The 27,834-nt window shown below is 41.6% G+C and overlaps 1 protein-coding gene across 1 annotated transcript; it reads left to right on the forward strand.

Annotated features, from left to right (window-relative positions):
* The first annotated feature begins 7,870 nt into the window (after positions 1–7,870).
* PPP1CC (protein phosphatase 1 catalytic subunit gamma) lies at positions 7,871–27,674 on the forward strand. Its single transcript, XM_072143103.1, has 7 exons — positions 7,871–8,139; positions 14,102–14,233; positions 16,938–17,168; positions 17,457–17,561; positions 18,982–19,205; positions 24,762–24,896; positions 26,690–27,674. The coding sequence occupies exons 1-7, from the start codon at positions 8,085–8,087 to the stop codon at positions 26,777–26,779; spliced, it is 972 nt and encodes a 323-aa protein (XP_071999204.1). The 5' UTR covers positions 7,871–8,084; the 3' UTR covers positions 26,780–27,674.
* The last annotated feature ends 160 nt before the right edge of the window (positions 27,675–27,834 follow it).

Below are 27,834 nucleotides of genomic sequence, written 5' to 3' on the forward strand. Positions count from 1 at the left end.
CATCTTAAGTAAACAATAATTGACAATGTAATGGAGGATAAGAAGGAATGTGAACACAACAGTGTGCTTATTTGACAGAAATGTTATCGTGGAAAATATTTCCTCTGTCTCTACTATTTTTGTCATCTAATAGGTATATTGTGCACCATCATTAGATAGAGTAGAGGAAAGAGTGCACAAACATAAAACTGGATATTACTAAGAAAAATACAATAATCCTACCTGGCTTCTTTCCCAGCCAGCCACATGAATAGACATGTAACAAAATGGCATGTACATTGATGATATAAAAAGAGGCAAAAATTAGTTTTTTTTGGACTGAATTTGGCTAGTATCAACCAGTATATATTTTTTTAACCACGTAGGAGTTTACTTTTCTATGTAAGGGCCATTAGCTAGCTTTGAATGGAGGATTCCATTTTAGACACGCTAAAAAATCACCAAAGTCCATTTCACCAGAATTGAACACAGAAGGGCACATTTACTAAGGGTCGGGCACAGAGGTCGCACTAACATTTTTCCCGAAGGGTAATAATACTCCTCTTACTATTTTTGAGGAGTATTTTTAGCCGATGAGGAGTATGAAAATTTCGGTAATACATATACATATCTCATAGCCGTTTATAATGTTAATACTCGCTATTTATACCAAAAAAAATCATCTGTCTGCTCACTGCACACACTCAGCGCGCACAGTACACAGCACACACTCGCACAGCATGCACTGGCACGGCCCACACTGGCACAGCACGTCCCACACTCGCACGGCACGGCACACACTGGCACGGCACACACTGGCACGGCACAGCACACACTGGCACGGCACACACTCACACACACTGGCACAGCACACACTGGCACGGCACAGCACACACTCACACACACTGGCTCAGCACACACTCACACACACTGGCACAGCACACACTCACACACACTGGCACAGCACACACTCACGCACTGGCACAGCACACACTCACGCACTGGCACAGCACACACTCACTCACTGGCACAGCACATAGTCTCGCACTGGCACAGCACACAGTCGCGCACTGGCACAGCACACAGTCATGCACAGCACACAGTCGCGCACAGCACACAGTCGCGCACAGCACACACTCGCGCACAGCACACACTCGCGCACAGCACACACTCGCGCACAGCACACACTCGCGCAGCACAGCACACACTCGCGCAGCACAGCACACACTCGCGCAGCACAGCACACACTGGCGCAGCACACACTGGCACAGCACACACTGGCACAGCACAAACTCGCACACACTCGCACAGCACACACTCACTCACATACACATAGGGGGTCATTTACTAAGGGCCCGATTCGCGTTTTCCCGACGTGTTACCCGAATATTTCCGATTTGCGCCGCTTGTACATGAATTGCCCCGGGTTTTTGGCGCACGCGATCGGATTGTGGCGCATCGGGGCCGGCATGCACGCGACAGAAATCGGGGGGGCGTGGCCGAACGAAAACCCGACGTATTCGGAAAAACCGCCGCATTTAAAAACCGAAAATGTGTCGCTCGGGACCCGCTTACCTTCACTCAGACGGCCTCGGTGAATTCCGGCGCGTTAAAATGCTTTTCAGCGCAGCAGCGCCACCTGGTGGACGGCGGAGGAACTACCTTATTAAATCCCGGCCGGACCCGAATCCAGTGCAGAGAACGCGCCGCTGGATCGCGACTGGACCGGGTAAGTAAATGTGCCCCATAGAGTGCAGTGTACCCCGGCCGTGGATCACACTCACCCGGGATCACATAACTGCTGGCCGCTGCTGCGGGCAGAGAGAATTGGAGCAGGACAAGGAGCAGCAGCATTGCGGCTCACATGTCTCCCCCGGGGCCGGCGCTCACAGATTCCAGAGATCGCTGCATCCTGCTGAGTGGTCCCGCACACGATGCGATCACGCTACTGCCATTCCCCTCCTATGCAGTGCGCGCCGGGCCGCTCAGCTTGAGAGCTACAATGAATAATTGCCAAGCGTATATTTACGCATGGCAATTATTTTGGGGGGTAATGGCGCCTCATCACGCGTCTATGACGCGTGGTGAGGCGTTAATGCGACCTCTGGTCGGGCACTGCACTTTTTTTGGACTGTGCGTGTTCTTCATGGCTAAAACATCTTGCACAGGTATTTAAGAAGTGTCGACACGAGTAAAGGGGTGTGCCGTCCGACTAATTCAGACTGAGCACCGTATTTAACTTGCAAATTTTGTTGCACACCCTATGTTTAAAGCTACATTCACATGACAATGTGCCCGCTGTACTGTAGCAAGGCGAGCACACGGCGGTGCCCGGGAGAGGTGGAGTGCTGCTCACCCTCGCCCCTCTCCATTGCGATATATGGCACATGGTCCTATCTTTTTCCCCGACTATGGAACAATACGGTGCCACACGTGTGCGGCACCATACCACTTACGTATGGTGTCATATGCCCCTTGCCATTTATGGGGGGGTGCGTATTTACGCCATATATACGTTGGACGTATTTACGTCCTCCATACGGTCGTGTAAATGTAGCCTAAGAGGCACCACATAAAAAGATGGTGAACTCTGTCAGACCAGTGCAGGGAAGCGACACATTCATGAATTTAGGCGCACGATCTTAGTGAATCGCCTCACGTTGCCTTATAGACGGATAATGCACTTTTAGTGAACCCCAGTGACTTTGCAAGTAAATGTGCTCCAGAGTGAATTATACCAAGAAATATGCACTAGAATTCTGGCAAAGTGCGTGATAAAAGAAAAATTGTCTGAGATATACTGTATGTGTTTTATGGGCTTTGAGGAACAAGATTTCCTGGTGTAAACTAAATCAACTAATAGGTGATATGAATTTAGATCAGACAGTCTAATAGTGCCACAGAATAATCGGTATAAGATACTGTTATATATTCAGAGTAGTAGAAGACAGTCAAGTCTAAGTTTGCACTGTTTAACTTTTAAATAGTTTTAACCCTTTCCCACACTTTCACGTAGAATTACGTCATGACAATCGCCCAGGCTCAGAAGCTGAGCCCGTGTGATCACCGCGGGTTCCCAACAGCAGGAAAAAAATAACAAACGCGATAAAATCTGTGAAAAAACGCATTTGCACCATTTTCTTGTGGCCACAGTTTTTACAACTTTCACAATGCACTTCAAATGACACGTCTACTTTATTTTTTGGTTTGCTAGCATCACAGGGATACTAAATTTATAGAGGTTTTATTGTGTTTTAATACTTTTTAAAAAATGTAAACACTTTTATCGGTTCGCCACCTTCTAACTTTTTCATACCTTGGTGTAGCTGTGTAAGGTGTCATTTTTTGGGAGAAGAGCTGACGTTTTCATTGCTAACATTTGGAGGGCTTTTGATCATTTTTTGTAAAATTTTTATATGTTGCACAATAGCGAAAGAGTGGCATTTTGGACATTTGGGCGCTATTTTCTGTTACGGGGTTCAATGCTGGGAATAACCGTTATTATATTTTGATAGACTGGACATATTGGGACGCAGTGATACCTTACAGGTTTATGATTTAACTTGTTTATTTTTATATCAGTTACAGGGAAAGGGGGGTGACAGGGGTTTTAGGTTTTATTAATATTTTTACCTTTTTTTTTTTTTTTTTACTATTTTTCATTCCCTAGGTTGATTAATCATACCAGATACTGCCATAAAACTGTATGGCAGTATATGGGGATTTGTGCTAAAAAGACACAATCTCAGGTCTTTGTATGACCCGAGGCTGTCATGGCAACAGATCACTGCTTCCTGATGAAGAGCGATGATCAAAACAATGATGATGGCGCATCTTTTAAATGCCGCTGGTGGTTTTGCAAGTGGCAATCAAGTTGTTAGTGGTGGGTGTTTGCTACAATATGCAGAAAGCCTCACTCAGTGAGTCTCCATATTTTTTAGAGCTCCATGACAAACATATACGTCATGGAGCGTGAAGAGTTTAGTATATCTGACCCTGACCCAAGAGTTCCTCATGACTCATGGTAGCTGACCAGGGGTAGATTGAGACTGCCATAGGTTCTGGGCTGTTTGAATATTATAGCCCCTACAAGTCCAGAATTCACTTCCTACATATGGTACTAGAATCAAGCTTCTTAGGGAATGAAGGATGCATCCCTTCTGCCTGCTATTAAATTTGGTTTTCAGAACCATTGGAGGATCTTTAAAGGCCCTGAAATCGTGTGTAAATGTGAACTGAGAGCAGGAAAAGATGTATGAAGATTTCATGGGTGAAGATCATCCTCAGTAGCAAATTTGATGGGTGGTCATGGGCCCCCCTAGAAGGCTTGGGCCCCGGGCTACCACCCAAACCACCTATATTATAATCCACTACTGTAGCTGACATATGGAAACCAATGTTACCTGCAAAAAAGTTGTTACTGCATACTGCAGATAATGGGGAGCTGTACAGGCTGGGCAAACTTGTCTTGCTTGTTCCTTCACTGTTGTGCTAGAAATGTTCATGTCTCAGGAGAGCAGCTCTATACAGGCAGAACAAATTGTTCTGTACAGTCAGTGCTCTGCACTTTGCTTATTAAAAAATTGAGGAGCGGCTACAAGAAGGCAGATCCCCATCTACCCATACCCTTGCATTGTATAATTTTCTCTACTGAAGATTTAGATATAACAGCTCTGGCTGATTGACCAATAAACTCACAAACAGCTGATAGGACATTAGTACATCCAGTTTAATAATTACTATGCAAACAAATGCAATCAGTAACGCTTAACCAGTGATTTGCCAGGAGAAGCTTTAGTGATTTATGACAGCGTGGTCTATGTATTGTAAAGGTTGTCCTAGTAAGGTTAATATAAAATAGTATACTAAATAGTATAATAGAGTGCAAACGGACCCACTGTTTCCTATGGGTCTGTTCACATTTCCATTTTTTTCACAGATATGCAGACAGTGAGAAAAAATTGCTGCATGCAGACAACATACATCCATAGAAGTCAATGGATCCGCAAAAAAATGAGCGGCACATTCATGATATCCGTATGCATTGTGTTTTTTTCTCAAATGTTTCTAGGTATCAACTGAGCAGGACAAGAAGTAGATTAGAAACCCATCAGTTTTTTTTGCATATGTGAAAATAACGGATGGCGTACGGATACAATATGGATTGATCACAGATAAGCAGCACCAAAGCCCGTCTGAATGAGCCCTTATTTTTTGTCTTATACATTTTTATTCTTTTAATTTAACTGTATTATATGCTTTAAATATTACAATCTCCATAATGATAATAATCTCCATAATAATAATCATCACCATCTCCGTAAAAATAATAATCTCAATAATAATCATCAACTCAACAATAATAATAATAATCTTTGAGAAGATCCCTCTCTATATACCAGTGCATGGAGCCTGTTCAAATCCCAGGCTGGGCAAAAATTTTTTTAATTGAATTAAATAGAGACCTTGTGTCTGGGGAAGCCCTGGGAGATGTAGATATCCATACATGGACAGAGGGTGATATGATGTGCTCCCTGCTCTGCCACTAACCCTACACATCTACACAAAGGATTCCCTGCCCAATGTCTTCTCTGGGGAAGCCCTGGGAGATATAGAGACACCATATATGGACAGATGATGGTATTTCCCTGATGACGTGGTCCCTGCTGTCGCTAACCTGACACATCTCTCAAAAGGATTCCCTGCCGAATGTCTGCTCTATGGGAATCCTCTGCAGACAGATAAGGAGTCTTTTTCACCAATACTGATCTCGTCTCATTCCTATACACTCTTCGGTAACCCTCACCTCAAGTCATACACTTCCAATATAAAGGGAACTTAAAAACTCTTTTTGATAAAAAAAAATTAATTAATATTTATTTCATAACATTGTTAAAAATATCTGACATTGACTAACATGAATCAGGAGGACCGACCAAGCTGTTACAGTAAGGTACTGTGTAATATGTTTCTTTCAAATGCTCTTATTCTATGACTCTACATATCTTGCTGTCCTAGAGAAATCCCATCACATTATACATAATATCATAAAAGAATATAAATAAGCTATATGGATATAACTACCTCTGCAATCAGCTGCCGTCTCCCCCTCGCCCTGATGCGCATTTTGCTTGCTGTTTCTTCAGGAGGCATGTCCAAACAGAGAAAAGACCCGGCTATTTAAACCCTGGACTAGCCAATCATGTAATACCTTATCTCATTAATCTTCTGTTCTGGATTGGTTCCTTAATGTGCCTATCATTCTACATTGGAAGTGACATATGCTTAGTATCCGGTTTTAATGGAGCATGTCTAGTTGTTCCTCTTGCCTATACCAATATGGCGATCAGCATCGTTCGACCTCCACCCCGCATGCGCAGTCCGGCAGAAGCTAAAGAAAAACTCTTTCATTTCGGCCAGAAATGCACACTCGCCGAGAATTCTGTCAGACAGTGACGTCGCCGGCAGAATTTTCTACAGACATGCACACTCGGATTATTGGTAAAACCTTTAGGTGTTTTAGAGAATTACTCTTTTGGTGCACCTTTAACATCAGGCATGCGACACCATTGTCGGGCTTTGCGCCAAAAAAAAGGGTCACTTGCGACACAGATGTGGCATTTGTACGGACAAGAACGTGCAAAGACCGACAGAAAACTGGCACAAGCACCGTAGGAAATGTGGGTCATTATGCTGCACATTGTACATCATAATGGGGCAAATATACTTAACTGGTCCTGTCGCGATCCCCAATACGGACTGTCCGACGAGGATGAAGTCCGGTGCAATTCACCAAGATTGTGCTCCCGAGATCATGCATGTGTCGCTTCCCCGCTCACGTCCGCCGGAGTTCACCTTCTTCTTCCCGGTGTATGTAAGTGCATGTCTTGCAAAACAATTTGACATGTTAAATCCTGCGCCTTGTCCGAATCCGTTGGATCGTTTGACAGCCCGCCCCCTGATGTGTTGCGTGAAAGCCGGCACCAATGCGCCAAAATCCAATCGCGTGCGACACAATCCCCCGCGTGAGTCCTGAAACCGTCGGAAAGACCACGGAAACGTGGCAGCAGGACCTTGGCAAATAAGCCCCAACATGTATTTAACAGTGCACATCATCCAGATCAGATAAGAAATGTCAGGGAACAGGGGGAAACAGCAGGACTAGGACTAGGATCTCTTATCTCTACTTCATGCCATCTACTTCCCCCATGTGGTCTGCAGCCACTAGTGATGGGAATTACGGCTCTGCTTAGAGAGCTGGCTAATTATGCTACATTCACCAGCCGGCTCTTCTAGCTCCTGAACAGCTCCCTATTACATGTATAGTAGGGAGCCGCAGTCCAGCCAGTATCCCCACTCCACACCACTTTAAACCCGCTTGTATCGGGTTAAAGGGGGCATGGTGAGCTGGTTAGGGGCAGGGTTACGTCAGCCATCGGCTCATATATGTACATATATGTATATTTTTGAGGGGGAAGGGGTGCCCCATTCAGAAGTCTGCTATGGGGTCCTGCCTCTCCTAGTTAGGGCGCTGGTGCCACAGGAAGCCATACTGACCCTTATGTCTCCTTACCAAACAGAATTCACCCAAGGCTCCTCTGCATAAGCAATCTTGTGCTATACATTTATTAACACAAGGACATGTAAATTTATATACATAAGCATGCAAATAAATATTCGCCTCTGCACACATACGCGTTCCCTCATGTGCTCACTATCATTCTCCCCCACAAAACCGCAGCGTACACTCTTCTACAACAGAAAATAACGCCACATAAAGTAGTCCTCCACACGATTCAGCTGAACTTGCTAAACCTCCCGCGGAGTAACACGCGACGTGAGCTGTGCTCAGACCTTTACGTGTTCTCGCTTCAGCATTAAACAGTTCCTCTCACAGAGGCGAGATCCCTACGCAGGCCGGCAGAGGTGGAGGAGGCGGCGCCATTTTGTGCTGTTCTTGAAGCCTGTAACGGAAGCGGAGAAGAGGCGACATCTGAGGCAGCGAGTCGCCAGCTTGTGCTGCTGTATCTGTCCAGCCCGGGCTTTTGCTATTACCGCCACACCCGCTTGCTTGTCTTAGGTGTCTGGCTGAGTATTCCGAGGTCATGGCGGATGTCGACAAACTGAACATCGACAGCATCATCCAGCGGCTGCTAGAAGGTGAGGCGTCCCGTGCAGGCCTGGTACTGCCGCTCTGGTATGTAGGTCTTCCGCCTGCTGACAGGGCTGTCCCTTCCTCCGAGCAGCTGCAGGCGCCATGTAATCTGCGCGCTATTGTCAGCCTTGGCAGCTGTGCAGGAGCGTCCAGCAGTCAGCGCTGTATAGAGCCGTGCATTCCCAGCTGTACAGCGCACTGCAAGCCCTGACCCTGGCTGCCGGCTCACCCACTGGAAATGACCCCCAGGGCTGGGAAAGTTTCTAACTCAAGTTCACTGTCACCCTGTAAATCCACACAAGGTGGTGATTGTCCTGTGCCCCTGGTGTTCACTACCTTTCACCCTTCAGGCTGTCAAATCTGTCATTTGTAAAAATGCAGTGATTGAATTGGCCTAATGCCCTCTTGTTAGCTGTTACTGTGTGGTTTATATTTTTCTGTTGACCCCCCCTTATCCGAGGTAGTGGAAGAATAAAATCTTTACATAACTACATCTTATGCTGAACTGCTGTACTGATCATAAGACGTTAGTCATATGAAATGGGAATGAGGCCCCTGCTCGCAAGAGCTTACAATCTAAGGATAGTATAATACACTTGTGTATTTTGACTATTCCACATAGATACCTGGTGGTTCGTTTCTAGCACCCACATTTCTTTCCCATAATCTTGCACGCAATGAGCTCTACAGCTTTTTTTTTTTTTTTTTTTTTTTTTTATTGCTGGGAATAAAACTTCTTTCCAGTGAATGGGGTCTTTTGGGTGCGATTGTTATACATCATGTGACTGTTTCAGAGCAAATGCTAACTGCACATTAGACATGAGTCCACAATGTGTTACATGTTGGCAGCACCAGCTGGATTATTTTGAATTATGTTTTGTCCTGGATCTGAGGCCTCCTGCCGGTGTTCTGACGTGGTTGACTTTATTTTTATACCAATTTCTAAGAAAATTCTTCATCCCTGTTAATTCTCATTGTTGCTAGTATCTTGTTTTAAAGTGCATCTTTTGTCTTGATTATGGAGTAGGTGTTACTCGCCCCCTCCCCTTTATTAATTTTTCATTAACTTTCAAGACTAAGATTGTACTGCAGAATGTTTTTAAATCCATAGCTCAATCTTGCTAATTTGGAAATGGTGCCTTGTTTGTGTTGTGAATAGGAAGTTTTAAAGTATGACTTAATAAGAACCACATGGTATAAAATGTGTATTAGTGGACTGTAGAATAAAATCTTTGGGCCACCAATAATGTTTAACTTTGACTCCATTCAAACTCCTCCTCAGAACTTGGTCCCACAAATATGTAATGTATCTATGTGGAGAGAAAAAAAACTGATTGGACAGATGTTTAAATGTCACAAGCATCAGATATGTTGCTATATGTTGTTAAATAGGTCATCTTGGCACATTCTTCAAATGATTTTACCTTTTTTCTAATGCTTGTGAAATGGTTGGGGCACAGATGGCACTGTGCATTTGCCAATGCCTGAACCCCAAAAGATGGTCCTACTACTGCACGACTTTGCATCACGGGCACTTTCTATTATCTCGGTTGTGATCGGGCCTTATAATGAGTTAGACTATTAACAGTCTAACTGATCCATTGTTTGCAGCCCAAGAAAGGCACAAGTTTGTGACACGACATGCTTTTATTAAAAAAAATCTGTTTAACGTTAGTTTTGTTCAGTCTCATCTTATTTTTGTTGTGTGGGAGTGTCCTTAGTCTCCAATTGCAATCAAGTGACCTACTATTGCTGGGAAAAATGTAGTCACCCGGTGCTTCACGCTTCAACCTTTTTGTTAGACTCGAATCGCACAACTAATTATACAGTGATCTTTGCTTTTCGAAAACCAATAACTAAGATTACGCAGCTACCATTGCCATACATGGGCCCACCACTCCAGGCACTACTGTGACTGCTCTGAGCAAAACCTCCCCAGAACCATAACACCACAACATGTGATCAGATTCTAAAAAGTTTGATGGTCATTGACTAGTAGATGGATCCCTTTTATTAAATAAATATAATATCCCTTAAATAAGATAACTTGAGCTGGATAACTATATGGTTTCATTCTTCTCCACATGACCCTGGGATCTGTATGAAGTATGTAGGTTGAAGTGAAAAGTAGATTTTGTTCAATTGCTGTTGGAAAAAAAATCATAAACTTGGCCGAAAAAAATCGGCAGATGTAACGATTATGAGACAGAAAACTGATGTAACTGCAATGATGCGTTCCCCAATTATCTTTTAAAACGTTGCTATAATTGTTTTGCATTCCATAACTCCTGTAGTCATCTTGCTTTATTTAGAACAGCTGTTCTAAGGGGTTGCTTTTGTTTATCAATTTGGTTTTTAGTTTAAACTTAAGGCTACATTCAGACTACATCTGGGGTGGACGTATGTCTGTCCCCAATAGGCCGGCAATGGGTGCACGGCACGGTACAGCGCAGAACACGTGCGGCTCCTTACCCAGGAAAATGTAGGACATGTCCTATCTTTTCGCATTTTACGGCACCATATATCTATAGAGGGGCGGGGGCAAGCAGTGGCCTCCACACATTGTGTGATGTGTAATGTATAAAAATGTTTGTATGTGTTCCTTATTCAACCTTACTTGAAAAGCAAATCACAAGTTATCCCTTTATTATGTGGATATGGGTTACTTTATTTGTGGGTCCAAGTGATAACTGGGAGTCCACTGCTGACGAGTCAAATTGGCTCTTATTACTGTACCTTTTCTACCCCAAAACTAATGAAGTTGCACATGAAGATCAACTTAAAATTGGGCAGCAGCAGTATTGGCATAGTTATTAATTGGCTTCAGTGTTTGCTTAGATCACATAGGCTTTAATATGCCTAAGGTTCAGTACCAGTGATGACTTAATTGCCTCTAAATATTTCCTCATCCATTATCCGTTTAGCAATTATGGATTACTTGTTCTGCGGGAATGGTTTGTGATTCATTATGACAAGGGCCTTTTGGGAGCCTGTGCTGCAAATTCTGTCGCCTTTAACTATTCGGGTAGTTCTGTGTGTATCTTAACTTTTTTGTGAAAAATGTTGATCTAAAACAATACCACCTCTAAAGGAAAGTATACCAGCAAGTATAACAAAACACACCCACACCTACGCTCCTATTCATTCTGGTGGTCTTTCATCTTGACACACCGGCTACACCTGGAAAAAGCATTAATTAGCAGGCCGGAGCGCTGGCACAATCTGTCCGGTGCTCCCGGCCGCTCATTATTAAAGCCTCTTCCTATGCTGGCAGATGACATGACGTGCATAATTAGCAGTCATTACCATAAGGCCTGTTACACACAAACTCTTATAGTTCTGGCACAGCTGTTAAGCCAGCAGAGGGAACCTCCTTGCGTTATATTTCTATATAATTCAGGCACTCCCGTCCACTGCACTGTGCAGCCCATGGCATTATGCCACCATGTGGCATATTATATGGGCAACACATATTTGTGTGCAACAGGCCTTATTCTGTTATAGTGCTTGTCCTAAATCTCACTTTTTTATTTATTTATTTTTTTTGTGGATCGCTCCAACCTTAAGTTCACAAACAGTGAAATGCTAATGTGGATTAAGCAAGAGAAATGGTTGTTTGGATGTTCGCTTTGAGTAGTTCTACAAACATTTTTTAACTCATTAAAAACTCATGTTCATTCCAACAGAATACATGTGTTAAAATGACCAACAAAAAGTCCTCTAATGATTAAAACGCCACCACTGTCTCAATGCACACGTGTGTTGACCTGATGTGATTTTTCTACAGTAAGCAAACATGTTTGGTTTCTGGTGCTCTGTATATGCATTAGAAGCATTCTGGGTGAATTTCCATCCCAAGCCCTGTCTGACCAGCAGCCTCTTGCAGATTCTTCACCGACTACTCACTGTAGTTCACTTTCTATCAAAAGCCCTGCCGGAACAGCAGCGTCTTACAGATTATGACTTTTCACCCTAGATTGTTTTTGGGTTTTTTTTAACCATTTTCTCCCAAAAAAAATAAAACTATACATTATAAATTTTCTGAACATGACATTAAGAAATGATCTTCAGCACATACAAGCAGGTTCATATTGCATTACATGTACAAACAAATGAACATAAAACAGTACCATGTTGAAAGTGTCATCACTGTGCCCCACTTCTTGAAAAATAAATTTCATGACCCCAGTCCTTGGCTGAACTCTCCAGTTCAGGGGATTGTGTAGCCACACTTATCTGGGACAACCATGACAGTTACTAGTTTAGGAGCCATTAAACTCCTTTTGAAGTTGTTTCAGTTTTAATTTGGTTTTACTCTATTGTTAACCCCTTATAAAACAACTTTTGCCCTATTCTGACACAAATAACTTTTTCGTACTTTGTATGGACTTTGTTGCCTCCCTAGAAGTCTATGGCATTTGGTCGCAGTGCGGTGAGCAAACTGCTGTCTGCATGAGGCCTAAGGTATCATAATTTTTGTGGTGGTGTGATAACATTTTAATTGCTACCATTTTGGATACTGAATGACCTTTTGATCACTTTCTTACCATTTTTTAAGCAAAAAGTGCCATTTTGGCCATTTGGGTGCAAGTTTACGTTAAGGGGTTAAACTGTCAGTGATGGACACGTCGATGCCTCGCATATCATTTTATTTATGGATCTGTTCTAGGGAATGAGGAAGGGCATGACTTGAATTTTTAAGTTTAAATTTTCCTTTACTACTTTACAGGACAACCCCCCCCCCCCGCCCCCCTCCCCTCTGTCCAGCTTACTTTAGCCCAGTGATGGCTGACCTTTTGGAGACAGAGTGCCGAAGCTACAACCAAAATCTACTTGTATGTTGCAAAGTGCCAACATGACAATTTAAGCAGTAACTTATTGATCCCTGTTGTATCACAGGTTTTAATCGTATTGGTGTCCTGAGTTCACCAATACAATAGAAAGATGGAAAAACTTGTATAGTAGCTTCCCTCCAACGTTCCCTGAAGAGGAAGAATCAGGGGACCCAGAGCAGGAGCACAAATGACAATCCATCTCTATCCAGCCATTCCCACTCCTCCTGTAGTCCTGGCAGCCAAGGATGTTGCTTTAAAATAGGAGAAAGCCTTGTGTCCTAGCTGGCATACTGTTTTGGGGTTAATGGCCTGGGTGCCTACAGAAAGGGCTCAGAGTGCCACCTCTGGCACCCGTGCCATAGGTTCGCCACCACTGCTTTAGCCCTTGCTCCATTGCCGGCCTATGGGGATGTGTGTACGGCTGCAAGTTTGTGCCTGTACATAGCCCCCCACCCCCTCTGTCATGTGAGTGTAACCTTAGTTTCCACAGAAATTACCTGTATGCTTTCTCTGCTCTCCAGTCGGGCATGAGCACATGTGGGGCTCTAGCTGCACATTTCTCTTTATGAAGAAGCTGTGCTGACCAGGGGGATTGTGGGCGCTGTAGTTTTTAGGCAGAGTGGGGGCAGCTGTTTTGGAGTGTTGCTGCAGCAGTGAGATGTGAAGGAAAACAAAGCATACAGCCAAGGCTGGGGAGGTAAGGGTGTATAACTAATATATGCAAAGGAAAAGGCCAGGTTAAAGAAAAGTCCATTTTGTGAATGGAGAACCCCTTTAAAGCCTCCAGGGTACAATGGGAACGGATTGTAGCTCCCTGATGTCGCTGATGATCCCATTGCATAATGAAGCCAATATCCACCATATATGAAGTGTTCAGCCTGTCATCCCTCTTCATGCATCCTTAACAGTATAGATGTACATTTATGTAGTAGTTCCTTAAGGGGTTAAAGATGAACCTTGACTATGCTTTATGGTTTGAATAGCCCCCAAAAAGTGGGAAAAAATACCTTTCCTAAAATTTATTTTTTTTCCTCATTTGGAATGTCATAAAACACAATTGTAGGTTTATGCATAGCAGCTGTAGATGGTTTAATGTTGTGACTAATGGTGGCTTTTTTTTTTCTCATTATAGTAAGAGGGTCAAAACCTGGAAAAAATGTCCAGCTCCAAGAAAACGAAATTAGAGGGTTATGTTTGAAATCTCGGGAAATCTTTCTCAGTCAACCAATTTTGCTTGAACTTGAAGCCCCTTTGAAAATCTGTGGTATGTACTTTTTCCATACAATGTTTTCTATGCATAAATGAATCTATGGTGCATTAAAAGCTTTTTCATCTGGTGAAAAGACTCCTCATGGTATACCCACAGGTCCCCAATTAGCCCTTTGTATCAACAATTAATCTGAGAATCTCTTTAAAGGGAACCTGTTACCAGGAATGTTGTGGTGGTTAAAGACACCTGTCATTAGGTCTGTCACTATTTGTCACCTCTACCTGTTGGAGCAGCTCACAAGGATCCCATCCCAGCCTTTATCTACTCAATTCATACATTAATCATCATAAAATCATCTATATTATGTAAATGAGGCTGGTCACATGGTCAGAGGCAGTGATGTCGCCCCTGTTACCCCTCCCTCTCCTCTTTCTGCGTCTGTGTGTAATGTATAGTAAAGCATTGCCAGTGTCTGTGCTTTACCTGCTGACATGCTCTCCCTCTTAATACATATGTGCGAGACAGACATCAACTACAGTACCTGACATGTTCTGCTATAACATGGCTGCCTCCTATACACACACAGGCTGCAGGGGACGCCAGCACCAGGAAGCACATGGAGGAGCCATTACACCATTATACCTCACTTCATTATACAGGCTGTCAGTCAAGCACTGGGGGTGTCTGCACCTCCCACTCATGAATAAGCTGGACTGCTTGAATATAATGACTCATTGGACATCTCAGGTCATTTGCATACAGCTTTAGGACCTCATTGCTTAAAGAGGACCTGTCACCCAAAATTTCGGCACTAGGAGGTGCTTACTAAAGCACTTCAAGCACTTGAGTAAGCACCTCCTAGTGCATTTTGGGTGACAGGCACTTTAAGTTTACAGGCATGTAGAGGGACAATGAAGGGATAGAGGCAATGCTTTCTAATGGCAGTTTTTTAAAAATATATTTAGGGGGTTATTTTGTCTGATGGCTTTAAACAGGTTCCAATAGCCTATGCTATGCTGATGTTAAAAATGCCTGGTATGTGTATTTAGCAGGCAGAGGAGGGGAATGGTGTGAAGTAGAATAAAGCATGAGGGGACACAGGCACACACTGGTTTCAGCTGCCCCCACTCAGTACTTCCACTTGATGCTGACTGAGCAAGGTAATGTAAAATAAACTGTATACTACTGAAATTATTTACGGTGCTGACAGGCATTTTTGAAATTTGCAAAGCAAAGGGTTCCCTTTAAAGAAATGTAATTTTGCGTTTGCTAGGGCAGTGGTTACCGATGGTTACAGCATTTCACCAAAATTGTTGCATGTAGTAATAAACTACAACCAGCACTGGTCAGTCTGTTTTGACTTGGACTGAAGTGACTTCTCACAATTGCGATTTCCAGAGCTGTGTAAAAATTAGCTCATTGATGCAGATGTCAAAGGTTCTTTGACAACATAAGTTTCTGATGACATTGTAAGCAGTTAGTCATCCATCCCTAACATAATTGTAACCTACAGCTACTACTAGAGGTAATAGCATGGATATTTTTTTAATATAGGATAAACACAACCACAGCACTCCAAATGTATAAAGGGAAGTAATTTCTTTATTCACAGAAGGGCATAGCAGCAGCATTTCGACTCGCAATGAGTCCTCTTCAAGTATGCTTAAAGACTCATTGCGAGTCGAAACGCTGCTGCTATTCCATTCTGTGAGTAAAGAAATTACTTCCTTTTATAGATGCAGGCGATCCCCTACTTAAGAACACTCAACTTACATATGACCCCTAGTTACAAACGGACCTCTGGATATTGGTAATTTATTGTACTTTATCCCCAGGCTACAATGATCAGCTATAACAGTTATTAATGGTGTCTGCAATGAAGCTTTAGTGTTAATATTGATTCTTATGACAAACCAACATTTTTAAAATCCAATTGTCACAGAGACCAAAAAAGTTCTGGCTGGGATTACAATGATAAAATATATAGTTCCGACTTACATACAAATTCAACTTAAAGGAAACCTACCACTTGAATTGGCAGGTATAAGGGGGAACTACCGAGCACCAGCTCAGGGTGAGCTGGTGCCGGAGCTTAGTTTTGTTAGTGTTTTAAACCGCAGCATCGCGGTTTAAAACACTTTTTAAACTTTATGGCCGAAGCTGCTTCGGCGCAGGGAGGTACGCGCTCGGCACACCATGCGCGCGACCATGCCCGCGGCTCTCATTCACTTCCTATGTAGCCGCGTGCACGGTCGCACGCATGGTTCGCTGAGCGCGTACCTTCCTGCGCCGAAGCTGCTTAGGCCATAAAGTTTAAAAAGTGTTTTAAACCGCGATGCTGCGATGCGAGCTGGTGCTCGGTATGTCCTTCTTATACCTGCCACTTCAAGTAGTAGGTTTCCTTTAAGAACAAACCTACAGACCCTATCTTGTACGTAACCCGGGAACTGCCTGTACTGGAGTTTTTATCCGGAAGGCCATGGGTCCCTGGACCTGGATAGTCAGTAGCAACACCCACCTAACTATTTGCATTCTTTATAAATAAAAGGTGAAGGATCAAACTTGTAATACAAAATTTAATAAAGGATTTAGTTAAGAGAAAAATAGAGCAACAGACTGTATTACTTGTTCCTCAATGAAAAGTTGGCTTTCATAAAGCTTCACATTTCTATATAAAGTACTTTTTAAATGGACTTTACACACATGAACCTGTGTGATTGTGTCACAGGCACACATTTATTCATATTTCTCTTTGCAGGTGATATTCATGGGCAGTACTATGACTTGCTCAGACTCTTCGAATATGGTGGGTTTCCACCTGAAAGCAACTACCTATTTCTTGGAGACTATGTGGATCGAGGGAAACAGTCCTTGGAAACGATTTGTCTACTTTTGGCATATAAAATAAAATATCCAGAGAATTTCTTTCTCCTCCGAGGCAATCATGAGTGTGCCAGCATTAACAGAATCTATGGATTTTATGATGAATGTAAGTGTGAGTTTGTGTGTGTATGTATATCTCTATATATTTTGGTGTAGTAAATGTAATATCTATGTAATGAAAATATCATACTTCTAGCTTGGTGTGACTTTTGAGGTCTGTGGTTCCTTTTGAACAGATGGTTGGTTAAGCTACAGTTTGCCTCCTACTGCTTTCTTTATTAAATTGGAGAGAGAAAGATGGTAGTCAGTCAAGTTTCTACAAATATATTGGCAGGCTGAACATGCCACCTGGTCGAATATGATTGTATATAATAAGTATGTGTTTTTATTTTAGGTAAGCGAAGGTATAACATTAAATTATGGAAAACTTTTACAGACTGCTTCAATTGTTTGCCAATAGCGGCAATAGTAGATGAGAAGATTTTTTGCTGTCATGGAGGTAAGTTAAAAAAAAATTGAAGCATTGCTCACACAGCAAAACCATGTGCACAAAAAAAGGTGTGTGGGGGGGTTGCTTTTTGCTAAGGGTTTTTTACCTGGTAGACTAGGCAATCAAATATGGAGAATATGAGAATCTTACCAATGACCAAGGTGTTGCCACCAAATGTACCCTTTTAAGGCAAGTTTATCTGAATGGACTCATTCTGATCATGATTTTCACACCTCAAGAGTGGCAGCCAAAATAAGATTAAAACTAAACTTGTAATGTAAAAAGTAGATTGATAAATATTGGTGACATATTCTAAGGAATACCATTGGACTGGTAGCTTGGTCTAACACCAGTTAACCTTAAGAGGACTTTCACGTGCTGCATTTAAATTGCATTGTGAAACCCGTTTAAAAGGCGCATGGAGGGACTTGGCCCAAATGCATATCTGTGCAATAAAATGTTTGCAACGAGGATTAAGGACCATGTGTTCATGCTATACAGATTACTGTATATACTCAAGTATAAGCGTTTTTCTGCACAATTTTTGTGTATATCATAAACCTAGTACTCGCCCTCCGCATTCTCAATCGTGGGACCAGCATGAGGACCTCCAAAGATAATTCGGCCCTGTCTACTCATTCTCCCTCTTCCTACAGTCCCAAGTAACGCAGTTGGTATCAAAATGACTGAAAGCAGCATCTTTTAAGTTGCTTGGAACTGCAGCAAGAGTTCTGTCCGAGTGCCACAGAAAGGGCTCTGAGTGCTGCCTCTGGCACCCGTGCCATAGGTTCACCCACCACTGTGCTATACCAATCACCAAAAGGTCTATAATACCAAATTCATTATTCAAAATTTCAGTTAAACCTGTCATTGTGTGTGATGGATCTTGCCTGCTCCTCTTCACTACACACTCCATATGCTAAAGTGGGCAAAGCCTACACATTTCAGATCAAACGATATTCATGGCTTAAGTCATGAATACGGTTGATACAAATGTGTAGGCTTTGCCTTTTTGTTCGTTGTTGCTTTGCTTGTCTTAAAGGATTGAAAATAAGATTTATGGTGACTGGTGTCTGCTTTATAATACCGCAAATACCTGCCCTGAATAGAGTGGACAGACTGTAAACCTTCACTGTACAGCCTTAGGATGGTTTCACATTGGTGTGATTTTTCACTGAACCCATTTCAGCTTATGGACACACAGATGGGTTTTCTTTGTGGCTTTGGTTCAGTAAGGCATCAGTGAAAAATCACTAATCTGTTTGCGTCAATAAGCCAAAATGGGTTCAGTGAAAAAAATCACTGATGTGAAAAAACAATGTAAAACCACCCTTAGCCTCTTGACAACTTGCCTGTACTATGGGCAGCCTTTACAAGGTTAAATGTATTTCAACCTAGAACTGCTGCTAACAGATCATTCCTTATGCAGGTTTATCTCCAGATCTTCAGTCAATGGAACAAATTAGGAGAATTATGCGCCCTACTGATGTTCCAGATCAGGGTCTGTTGTGTGACTTGCTTTGGTCAGATCCTGACAAAGATGTCTTGGGTTGGGGTGAAAATGACAGAGGCGTGTCGTTCACATTTGGAGCAGAAGTTGTGGCAAAGTTTCTTCACAAACATGATTTGGATCTCATATGTCGAGCTCACCAGGTATGTTGTATATTATGTAACTAAAGGATCTTGTGGTAATTATCCAGGGCAAATATTCCTCGGAATGCTTCTTTCCAATAATTGTCAAGCCTAGCAAACCATTCACATGAAAATTCTTGCTTGTCACTTAGCCCCTAGGCGCACCAGGACGTTATAGTACGTCCCTGGGGCTAGATGCTTAGCGCACGGGGACGTTCTATAACGTCCTGCTTCTGGCACCGGCACACGAACGGAGCCGGTACCAGAAGCAGCGGCTGTCAGCTGTCTAGTACAGCTGACAGCCTGCGCTAACATCCGCGATCGGAGCCGGCTCCGATCGCGGGTGTTAACCCCTTACACGCCGCGGTCAAACATGACCACGGTGTGTAAGGGTGTTTGCGCTGTGGATCAGATCCCCCGTGCCGCTTACCGGGGGATCCGATCCACTTCTGGGCAGCTCCGAGGACTGGCATGTGCCCCGGAGCTGCCCGGTCTCCATGGCAGTCAGACCCCTTCCGGGTCTGACTGTAAACTGTCTGAGCATGCGCAAGCTTGCTCAGACAGTTTACACTGCTCTACAATAAAATAGTATTGTAGAGCAGTGTATTGAACTTAAACCAGTGATCAGAGCATCACTGGTTCAAGTTCAAGTATGTATAAGTAAAAATATGCAAAAACACTTAACACTACACATTATAATAAATAAAAAATAAATACATAAAAATATAAGCCCCTAAAATGTCACTTTCCCATAAAAACACTTAAAGTATAAAAAACACAAAAAAACCCCGCATATTTGGTATTGCCGCGTCCGTAACAATCTGTATAATAAAACAGAATCGTTACTGGACCCGCACGGTACACGCCGTAGAAAAAAAACGCAAAAACGTTCCGAAAAAAGATCATTTTTAATTAATACCCTATAAAAAATGCTCTAAAAAGTAATTTAAAAAATGTTATGCACTCCAAAATAAGCCCACTAAAAAGAACAACTCTTCTCGCAAAAAATAAGCCCCTAACCAGATTTGTCAGCCGAAAAATAAAAAAGTTATGCATATGAAAAGATGGTGATGCTAAAATGAACAAGATTTTCTCCAAATTGGTTTTTATTCAGTACAATTGAATAAAATACACAAAACCCCCACATATTTGGTATCCCTGCGTCCGTAACAATCTGCATAATAAAACAGAATCGTTATTAGATCCGCAAAGTGAACCCCGTAAAAAACAAAACAAAAAAAAGCTCCAGAAAAAAAGATCATTTTCAATTAATACCCTATAAAAATGCTCTAAAAAGGATTTAAAAAATGTTATGCACTCTAAAATAAGACCACTAAAAAGAACAATCCTTCTCGCAAAAAATAAGCCCTTAAACAGATTTGTGAGGTGAAAAATAAAAAAGTTATGCATATGAAAGACGGTGATGCTAAAATTAACATTTTTGCCAAATTACTTTTTATGCAGTAAAAATGGGAAAAAATAAAAAATCTATATAAATGAGGTCTTTTTGTAATCGTGGCGACCCATAGAATAAAAATAATATACTATTTTTATGGTATGGTAAACAGCCAAAAAAAAACCCATAAAAATCTTCATGAAAATTGATGATTTTCATTTCCTCCACCAACAAAGTTAATAAAATCTCACCAATTAGCCTATAGATTCCCCCAAATTAAGTACCAGAAAAGTGCATCTCATGTGGCAAAAGAAATAAGCCCCTATAGGTCCACATTAAAAAAAAGAAAAAAATTATAGCCTGTACAATGTGACATAGCAAATCTGCTCTGGATGGCGCCTCCTTCCCTTCTATGCCCGGCCGTGCGCCCATACAGCAGGTTACCACCACATATAGAGTATCCGTGTACTCGGGAGAGATTGGGTAACAAACTTTGTGGAGCCTTTATTCATTTAATCCATTGTAAATGTTTAATTTTCCACCCAAAATGGGTGTATTGTGAAAAAAATATTACAATTTGCAGACTACACCTCCATTTTGTTTTAACCCCTATAAAACACGTAAAGGGTTAACAAACTTCTTAAAAGTGGTTTTTCATACGTTGAGGTGTGTAGTTTCCACAATGGGGTAATTTGAGTCCCACTATTTAGGCCTCTCAGTGTCAATTAGAAGTTGAGCAGATCCATCTAAATACAGGTTTTGGTGATTTTACAAAAAATGTGAAAAATGATACCCAAATTCTGAGCCTCATAACATTCTAGTAAAATATGTGGAATCTTAAAAAACCATGACAACATAAAGCAGACATTTGGGAAATGTAAGTTATGAATTTATTTGGGAGCTATGACTATCTGCATCAAAAGTAGAGAATTTAGAACGTTGAAAATAAAGAATTTTTCCAAATTTTTGCCAAATTTAGTTTTTTTTCATAACTAAACACAAGATATCATCCAAATTTTTAAACTAATTTGAAGTACAATCTCAAAATCCCCTGGATATCTCATAGCGTTCCATAACTATAACCACTTATAGTGACACAGGCCAGATTTGAAGAATGGGACCGCGTCCTTAAGGCCAAAAGAGGCTGAGTCCCGTAGGGGTTAGTATTAAAATGTATCAAGTTTGTTGACAGTTGTAATGTGTTGCTGAATAGGGATGATATTGGACTACGGTTATCAATATGTGACCTAAATGCTTTCATTAAAGGCCCTTGTGATCAAAGAAGACAAGCACTGGGCGATTATTTCTTGAGGTTTATTACCTCATGATTATATACAAATACATATGAAACACACTACAAAACACCATATAGTGATACATATCAAGAAAACGTCTCAGCCTACCGTGACAAATGCTTTCATAATTTGCGTCCACACAGCTTCAGACACATTGATAAATCTGGCGTAGCATAACTATTCTTAAGGCCTCGGGCCGGCTGAAAACATGCACGCATGTCGGCCTAATATCATAAACTGATCACATTGCATAGGAGTCTTTGCATCATATATCTGTATAATGCAAGGACTTCCCACCTGCTGACCAAACTGGGTTGCTGGCACACGGGAGGTCTTTGCATTATATTTCTGTATAAGTCTGGTGAGACTGAGCCCACAAGCCAAGCTCATTTACAGTTGAGCCACTTGACCACGAACAAGTTTGGTCCAACTTATTTGGTCTGCTGAATCTTGCAAGTGCATGGTGCACATGTACAACTACTGAACTCTACACTGCAGTTCAATACTTAGGTGTAGTTGGAAGAGGAGACCTTTCTAAAGCCTATTGACCTAGGCTTGGTAAAGCCAAACTTAATTTGTGTAGTTGGAAATCAAGACTTTCGGGTCAGTGTATCTAGAATACCGATTTGCACTTTTTTCCTACTGTTGGTGTTCATCAGGATTAGGACATCGCTGTTTGATATTAGATAAACAGAATTGTGGAATAACATGTAGCTGTAACATTGCCTATTTTCAGAGGAGATAGATATTCAGATGTGTAGTTTGCCCAGCTTGCATAAATTTGAACAGTATCTATTGTGGGGTGTGTTTTTTAAATATGGAGCCTGGTCACTTTTTATAGTGTAGTTGATCTTTTTTGAAACCTTAAAGGAAACCTACCACTTAGGGTGAGCTGGTGCCAGAGCATATTTTTGTTGGGGGAACAAAGCCCCTATCGCAGATTTATAAGTTATAATAACTTATAACTCGGTGCACCGCACTTGGGCACAGAACAGCACCACGCGCGCGCCCGTGCGTGCGCCGGATTCTCACCGAGCTCTCCGGCACACGCGTGCCTACGCAACTTGGCACGGCCTGTTTCCCTGCGTGTGCCGGAGAGCTCGGTGACTTCACCGGCTCTCCAGCACTTTAGAATCCGGCACGCGCATGGTGCGCCGTGCCCAAGTGCGGTGCGCCGAGTTATAAGTTAATATAAATTGTAAATCTGCGATAGGGGCTTTGTTCCCCTAACAAAAATATGCTCCCCCTGAGCTGGTGCTATGTATGTGTGTAAAACGTACCACTTTTAAGTGGTAGGTTTCCTTTAAACCGAAAAGGATAAAACGGTGGCAGCATTTCATCTGATTTTGTCCAGTCTTATTAAAACTGCCCATTCAGATTATGGCCCTGTCTGACAGTCCAGTTCTTTAAAGGAAACCTACCACTGGTAATGGGTAGGTATTAGCTGTAAACACCGGGCACCAGCTCAGGGTGAGCTGGTACCGGAGCTTAACTTTGCTAGTGTTTTAAACAGACATATCGCGGTTTAATTTGAGAAAAAGGTAGAGCTCACCTTCCCAACATGATTTCATGTGTGATGGAGACGGCACGGACCACCCCGCTGCTGGGGCATTTGAGCTTCTGAGTGAGAAAATATTCGCGATCCAGCCAATGTCCGATACACACTTCTTTATTGAATAAATCACCGGTACAAAAATAGAGTTGTAGGTCAAGTCAACGCGTTTCCAGCGGATCAACCGCTCTTAATCTTGACTGGTATATAATAAACATATGGTACACACAACACATTTAAAAGTCCCGCCGGGAGAGTCTAGCTCCTCCCCGAAGTAGCACGTCACTTCCCATCAGGTGTTGAATATTCATGAGTAGGGGATGTGGTCCGTGGGGATCCGGTAAGTTTCACATACCTTGTGCAAAGATACATTGTATACAACAAACAACATTGCTGCGAAACATGCCAGGAAAAGCCATAATAATGTAATTATATAGTTACTAAAGTTCGGGCGGTAATAAATACAAAGCAATAAATATTGATAATGAAAACAAGTACATATGGTAAAAGGTGTTGAATCAGATTCATATATTGGCCTATCGGCCTTTCTACCAATCATTTTGTGACCCTACCCTGACGTGGAACGGCGTTTCTTTTCAACACCTTTTACCATATGTACTTGTTTTCATTATCAATATTTATTGCTTTGTATTTATTACCGCCCGAACTTTAGTAACTATATAATTACATTATTATGGCTTTTCCTGGCATGTTTCGCAGCAATGTTGTTTGTTGTATACAATGTATCTTTGCACAAGGTATGTGAAACTTACCGGATCCCCACGGACCACATCCCCTACTCATGAATATTCAACACCTGATGGGAAGTGACGTGCTACTTCGGGGAGGAGCTAGACTCTCCCGGCGGGACTTTTAAATGTGTTGTGTGTACCATATGTTTATTATATACCAGTCATGATTAAGAGCGGTTGATCCGCTGGAAACGCGTTGACTTGACCTACAACTCTATTTTTGTACCGGTGATTTATTCAATAAAGAAGTGTGTATCGGACATTGGCTGGATCGCGAATATTTTCTCACTCAGAATATCGCGGTTTAAACACATTTTGATGAATAGACCCGAGGTAGCTTCGGCTCTGCGTACGGCCGTGCGCGCATGGCGCCTCCGGCACTTCCTATGGTGGTGTGCGTGCACACGGCTGCGCGCAGCGCCGAAGCTGCTTTGGGTCTGTTCATCAAAATGTGTTTAAACCGCGATAGAACGGTTTAAGACAATAGCTAAGGTAAGCTTTGAAATTAAAGGTCAAACTGCTTTCTTGGCTTTCACCATTCTTATTACTGTGCATTGAATTTCTCATTTATTTTAACTATAGGTTGTTGAAGATGGATATGAGTTTTTTGCAAAAAGACAGCTGGTAACACTTTTCTCTGCACCTAACTATTGTGGCGAGTTTGACAATGCTGGAGCTATGATGAGCGTTGATGAGACTTTAATGTGCTCCTTCCAGGTACGTAAATCAATTTATTTACACTAGATGCCTTTAACTTTATCCTAGAGTTATATTGAAGTGTGGTTAAATGTTCGCTACCTTTTCAACCCAAGAGTTGGTAGAAAAAATACCCCATACACTACAATGCATAGTTACCGTCATAACTTAAATCTTTATTGTACAGGGAGCAGGAAGCAGTACATGAAAAATGCTAGTATTTAAACTTGTCAAATATCTCAATTAAGTGGCACTCTAGTTACACGTTCCCTTCATCATGGGACATGTTGCTATAAAGTACTTTATATGCCAAAAATGTGTTTAACCCCTTTACGGGCTGAGCCCTCTTCATACAGAGCGTCTGAGAAATTGTTAAAGAAAAATGCTTAAAAAATTTATTAATAAAATATAAAAATTTCAAATCTCCCCCTTTCCCTTGAACTGATATAAAATATAATAAACAGTAAAAATCTGAAACTCATTAGGTATCGCCACATCCCAAAATGCCCAATGAAAATATAAACTGTTATAACCGGCGGTGACCTCGGAGACGGGAAATGGCGCCCAAAATGTCCAATATGCAACTTTTACACCTTTTTACATGACATAAAAAATGTAATGAAAAGTGATCAAAATGTCGCAGTCCTCAAAATCATAGCAATGAAAACGTCGGCTCATTTTGCAAAAAACGACATCACACGGCACCGTACACCAAAGTATGAAAGTTATTGGCGTCCGATGGCAATTCCCCACCCCCCCCCACCCCCTTTTCGTACACTTTTTGTTTAATTTTTGAATATGTATTAAAACTCAATGATACCTAAATAAATTTGGTATCGCCGTGATCGTACCGAACCAACCAATAAAGTAGAGGTGTTATTTGGAGCGCAGACTGAAAGTCTTAAAAACTGAGCCCACAAGAATGTGGGTTGTTGTTTTTTTCAATTTTTTCACATTTGGATTTTTTTTTTTCCTGCTTCCCAGTACACGGCATGTTAAATTTGTAATGCACAAAATAAGCACTGTACATGGGGGAAAAAGATGAAAGTTATGGGTTTTTGAAGGTGGTGAGCGAGAAAGGAGCGAAAAAACCATGTGTCCTTAAGGGGTTCAAAATCTTTATTTCAAACCCCATATAACATAGTGTGTAAAACTGGCTCCCTGCCAGATGCATCATCGCAAGTCCAGAAAGAAAAATTTCAAATGACAACTTCTATCTGCTCTGTAATATATTCACTGCTCTCTGGGGTCCTGCTCCCCCTTCTTCCACTGACATGCAGGTGGCAGTCTGCAGTGAGCTGACATGTCATATGGGGGAGGTGGGGGCAGGAGAGCAGTGAATATATTATTGAGCAGACTGAAGTTGTCATTTGAAATTTCTCTCTGGGACTCGGGCTGAAGCATCTGGCCGTGAGCCAGGTAAAATTTCACATACTTTTATTTCAATACCCTAATAACAGGCAGGTTTAAAATCTTGGCACATAAAGTACTTTGGCTCTCACAACCTGTCCACTGATAAGTAATGGTACTCCGGTTACAGGTTCCCTTTTAGCTAGATATTTTTTATGGACTTTTTTTTTTTTTACTACTAACAATGTTAAATTCAGCAGTACAGAATAGTCACATCTTTATTTTCCTATCCCATACCTGGCTTTAGCTAAAACTGCTGCAAAATTTCCCCTTCCCAAAAGCAAGTGTTTGCAGTCTAAAAGTGTGATGTTGTTTAAAAAAAAAACTCATATTTGTTTCCATGTAATAACTCTGTATAAAGTAATATATTCATATTTTAAATGTATAAATTTATTTTTTTTTAGATTTTAAAACCTGCAGAGAAAAAGAAGCCGAATGCAAGCAGACCCGTCACACCACCTCGAGGCATGATAACTAAGCAGGCAAAGAAATGAGTGTTCTTATTTCCTTGGACTTGTAATATAGTATATAATCATTTTTTATTTTAAATTGTGTAATGTGTACTGGTCCGCTCCATCCATCTAGATGTTGGTGGCTCCTTTTCTCAACTTTGTTTTGCTTCCTTCTTAATGGATTGTATTTGCTACAGCGTTCGTGTTTTTTTTTTTTTTTTTTTTTTTCCCTTTCTTTTGTCTGAAAGCACATACTGTTTTTGCTCCTAAAATGGTTTCCTTTATGCCAGTGTTACTGTTCACTCCAGGTCCTTCTCTCTTAATTCGTGTAGCTTTGTACAATTCATATTACCTGTAAATGCTTGTTTACTACTTTAGTACTAAAGAGGGCACTCGATGGCTGGTGAGACGAGGAATTTCACTGCTATTTGCATATTGTTTATACAAACCACTGTGAAGGCTTTTCTTTTAACTTTTATTTTTAAAGGGATTCTCTTAAAGTCATGTCCACAAATGTATAGCCATTTTCAATATTGGATCTCCCGCGACTTTCCAGCATCACTGGTTTGATGTATATTTAATTGAAGCACATTTTCCCGTACTGTATTCTTTAACTGAAATTAAAGCCATTATTTTAACTGTTGTGTTCCATTTCCTGAAACCTAGCATCTGTACCAGTGTATTGCTCATGTCTTCCACAGCAGTGAGGTTCGACTAGCGTCTGTAGTGTTTGCATGGTTACTGAAAAATAAAAAAAGGTTAATGAGATTTACAATGCACTTCCAAAAGACATTACAACATGGTGACTGGTTTTTAATGTGGCCCTAAAGGCATAGTTACCACTCACAAGTTATCAGAATAAGGAAATGCCAAAGTTGTCACTTTAATGTTTACCAGCCGTTTTTGTTTTTTTCTTAATAAAAAAAACTTTATTTCAGCTGAATGTATAGTACATTTATTTAGTAGTTTTAGTAGTTGAGTGATGTTTTGTAACTTGGTTACTAATAATTTTTAAGAAAAGTTTTGTCACACATGCCTGTTCCAGATTAAACAATTTATTTTTATCATTCAAAAGCTTTAGTGAACATTCACATGAC

The sequence above is a fragment of the Engystomops pustulosus genome, chromosome 1 (assembly GCF_040894005.1).
Source record: "Engystomops pustulosus chromosome 1, aEngPut4.maternal, whole genome shotgun sequence".
In the NCBI taxonomy this organism is placed as follows: Eukaryota; Metazoa; Chordata; class Amphibia; order Anura; family Leptodactylidae; genus Engystomops; species Engystomops pustulosus.